The sequence below is a fragment of the Pinus tabuliformis genome, chromosome 9, assembly GCF_031772625.1.
Source record: "Pinus tabuliformis cultivar Carrire ecotype Pingquan chromosome 9, CPIR1, whole genome shotgun sequence".
NCBI lineage: Eukaryota > Viridiplantae > Streptophyta > Pinopsida > Pinales > Pinaceae > Pinus > Pinus tabuliformis.
This window is the reverse complement of record NC_142307.1, coordinates 809,779,174-809,781,792: the sequence shown is the minus strand read 5'-3', so window position 1 is coordinate 809,781,792 and position 2,619 is coordinate 809,779,174. Positions and strand designations below refer to the sequence as shown.

General features: G+C 44.2%; 1 protein-coding gene across 1 annotated transcript; it reads left to right on the top strand.

Annotated features, from left to right (window-relative positions):
* The first annotated feature begins 313 nt into the window (after positions 1-313).
* LOC149151261 (expansin-B3-like) lies at positions 314-2,291 on the top strand. The gene is made up of 5 exons (XM_089439025.1): positions 314-949; positions 1,062-1,174; positions 1,270-1,463; positions 1,557-1,686; positions 1,778-2,291. Exons 1-5 carry the CDS (start codon positions 745-747, stop codon positions 1,976-1,978), a joined length of 843 nt encoding a protein of 280 aa, XP_089295151.1. The 5' UTR covers positions 314-744; the 3' UTR covers positions 1,979-2,291.
* The last annotated feature ends 328 nt before the right edge of the window (positions 2,292-2,619 follow it).

Genomic DNA, 2,619 nt, shown 5'->3' with positions numbered 1-2,619 from the left:
GGATAATGGGGTCTCTACGTGCCTTGGCCCTACTAAATTTTGTACGACTCAATTGAATTTGCGACGAGTGGTGGCCCAGTACCGTCCGTCAACCTCCAGACCATATCCTACTCCACTCTAACCGTGCTCTGGTCAGTCACATGGACTGGGGCCCACCATCAACGGCTTGTTTTTCGTGAAGTCAAAAAACATTGCCCGCACACTTAACCGTTGGGAGAGGCGAGATAACTGCAAAGTGATGGAAGGAACTCAACGAATAATCTCCATCACACACAGTAGCGTCCCTTTCTTTTGATACAGTGTCCCTCACTCTGGCTTTATATTTCATTTCTCTTTTGCCCCACATTGAAGGCAGTTGAGTATGCGCTCTAATATTCCCTTAAATTATTGTTAAAGGGTTCCATTCTCCACTGCTAGCCAGCCGGAGATCATGAGTTCCTGCAAATTCTTGTTTTAACACCGCAACATTACTAACATGTGCTTCTGCTTGCTTTGCTAGGTAAAAAGAAAAAGGCTCACTGCAGGTTGACTACCGTCCATCCATCAAGTTTTATGGCTGCTACTGATTTGGGCCCCTTTGCGCCCCAGATTTCAAGCAAAGTGAAAAGCAGTTGACAGTTATTCTGTAGGGATGGGATATGATACTATAAATTCCCTCCTAAAGCTCTCGTCTCTGCACTAATAAATTTGGGTTTGTTGTTCCTTTGCGTTTCATTGCTTTCTTGGTTAGTTTATTTCGTTAGTATGAGGCGGACAGTTGGGCTTCAATGGCCGCTGGTGCCCAATGTCTGTGTAAATGTAACTGCATTTTGCTTTGTATTGTTGTTGTTGTTTTCGTGCAAGGAAGCAGCGTTGGGTTTGGAACACACTGAGCTTAATAGAGATGACTTGGAATGGCGCCCTGCTACAGCCACCTGGTATGGCAGTCCAGATGGCGATGGCAGCGATGGTATATTGTGTATTTTTTGTTATGCTATTCTACATACTTCATTTGTGGAGTGACAACATCTCTCATGCTGAACTATTTAACAATAATTCTAGTAACTCTTGTCGCAATGCAGGTGGGGCCTGCGGGTATGGCGGCCTTGTAGATCAGAAGCCTCTGCGAGCGAGAGTAGGGGCTGTAAGCCCCGTTTTATTCAAAGGCGGAGAGGGCTGTGGAGCATGCTACAAGGTAACCAATGACTGCAAAAACTCAGACCAACACAGGCCGTATGTTTTTTATTATTATTATATAACCAAATTATTGTTGATTCATGGAAACTGCAGGTTAAGTGCATGGAGAAAGGCTTATGCTCTGAGAAACCTGTAACTGTCGTGATTACTGATGAATGCCCAGGAGGATACTGTGCGTTCGGTAGAACACATTTTGATCTGAGTGGAGCTGCGTTTGGTCGTATGGCCACCAATGGTAAAACCCCAGCGCTTCTCAACACTGGAGAGCTCCCAGTTCTTTACAGACGGTATAACACACACGAACCCAACATGCGCAAATCACATTTAGTAATTTTGATATTCTTGGATTTCAATGTTTGTTGTGATGTTATTTATTGCAGGACATTGTGCGAATATCCGGGGAAGAACATAACTTTCCATGTGATCGAAGGCTCCACGGCCTATTGGTTCTCCATACTCATCGAATACGAAGACGGAGATGGCGATGTGGGAGCCATGCATCTAAAACAGGTGTGTGTGTGCAGGACCCCTGTGATTCGAACGTCAAACGTTGATAATTCTGCTGTTAAATTCCTAACTTGAATACGAATTAAAAACACAGGCGGATTCAGATGCGTGGATGGAAATGAATCATGTTTGGGGAGCCAACTGGTGTCTATTGGGAGGCACTCCACTGAAGGCGCCATTCTCTGTGCGAGTGACAACGCTGACGAGCAAACGAACGTTGTCTGCGAGGAACGTGATTCCCGATCACTGGTATCCTAACGCCACTTACAAAGCGCGCCTCAATTTCGAGGACTAGCCCCCCAGGATTTGACGTCCCTTGTTTCATCATTTTTTTATTCTTTTAATGTGTAAAATTCAAGGTCTGTAAGTATCAACCGCCCAGAGCTTCCAGACATCTCTGAAATGTGCAGGTGGTGTCGGGATGGTAGCTCTAGAAACTGGCATCCCGTCAGGAGAACAAATGTCGTTTAGTGTATGTATATTTATTATTAATTGTACGCGTGGCGGAGTGAAACCTGACATTTAAGCAATGATAATCTTTGTGGACAAATGTGTATAGAGGAGCCCAAAATAATAGGTATTTTAGTGTAAGCATAACGGATTCATCAATTTATTTCGCGGGCGGTAATATTTATGAATTCATTATATGTAGATTTATTATTCTATAATGGTGTTTATTTCGCGGGCGGTAATATTTATGAATTCATTATATGTAGATTTATTATTCTATAATGGTGAGCCTACTCGTATAGAGTTTGTAATATTTTTTGGAGTAGTCTAACAAGGCAGAGGAATTGTCTGGTTTCTAGTGCCGCCTGGAAAAACTTCCGGCTCCGTTCACCAGCGATTCCTCTGCCCTCCGCCACCCTACGCAAGCTCTGCCCAGCTCTACCACCGCAAGCTCCGCCACCTTCTGCATTAACTACGTCTGACAGG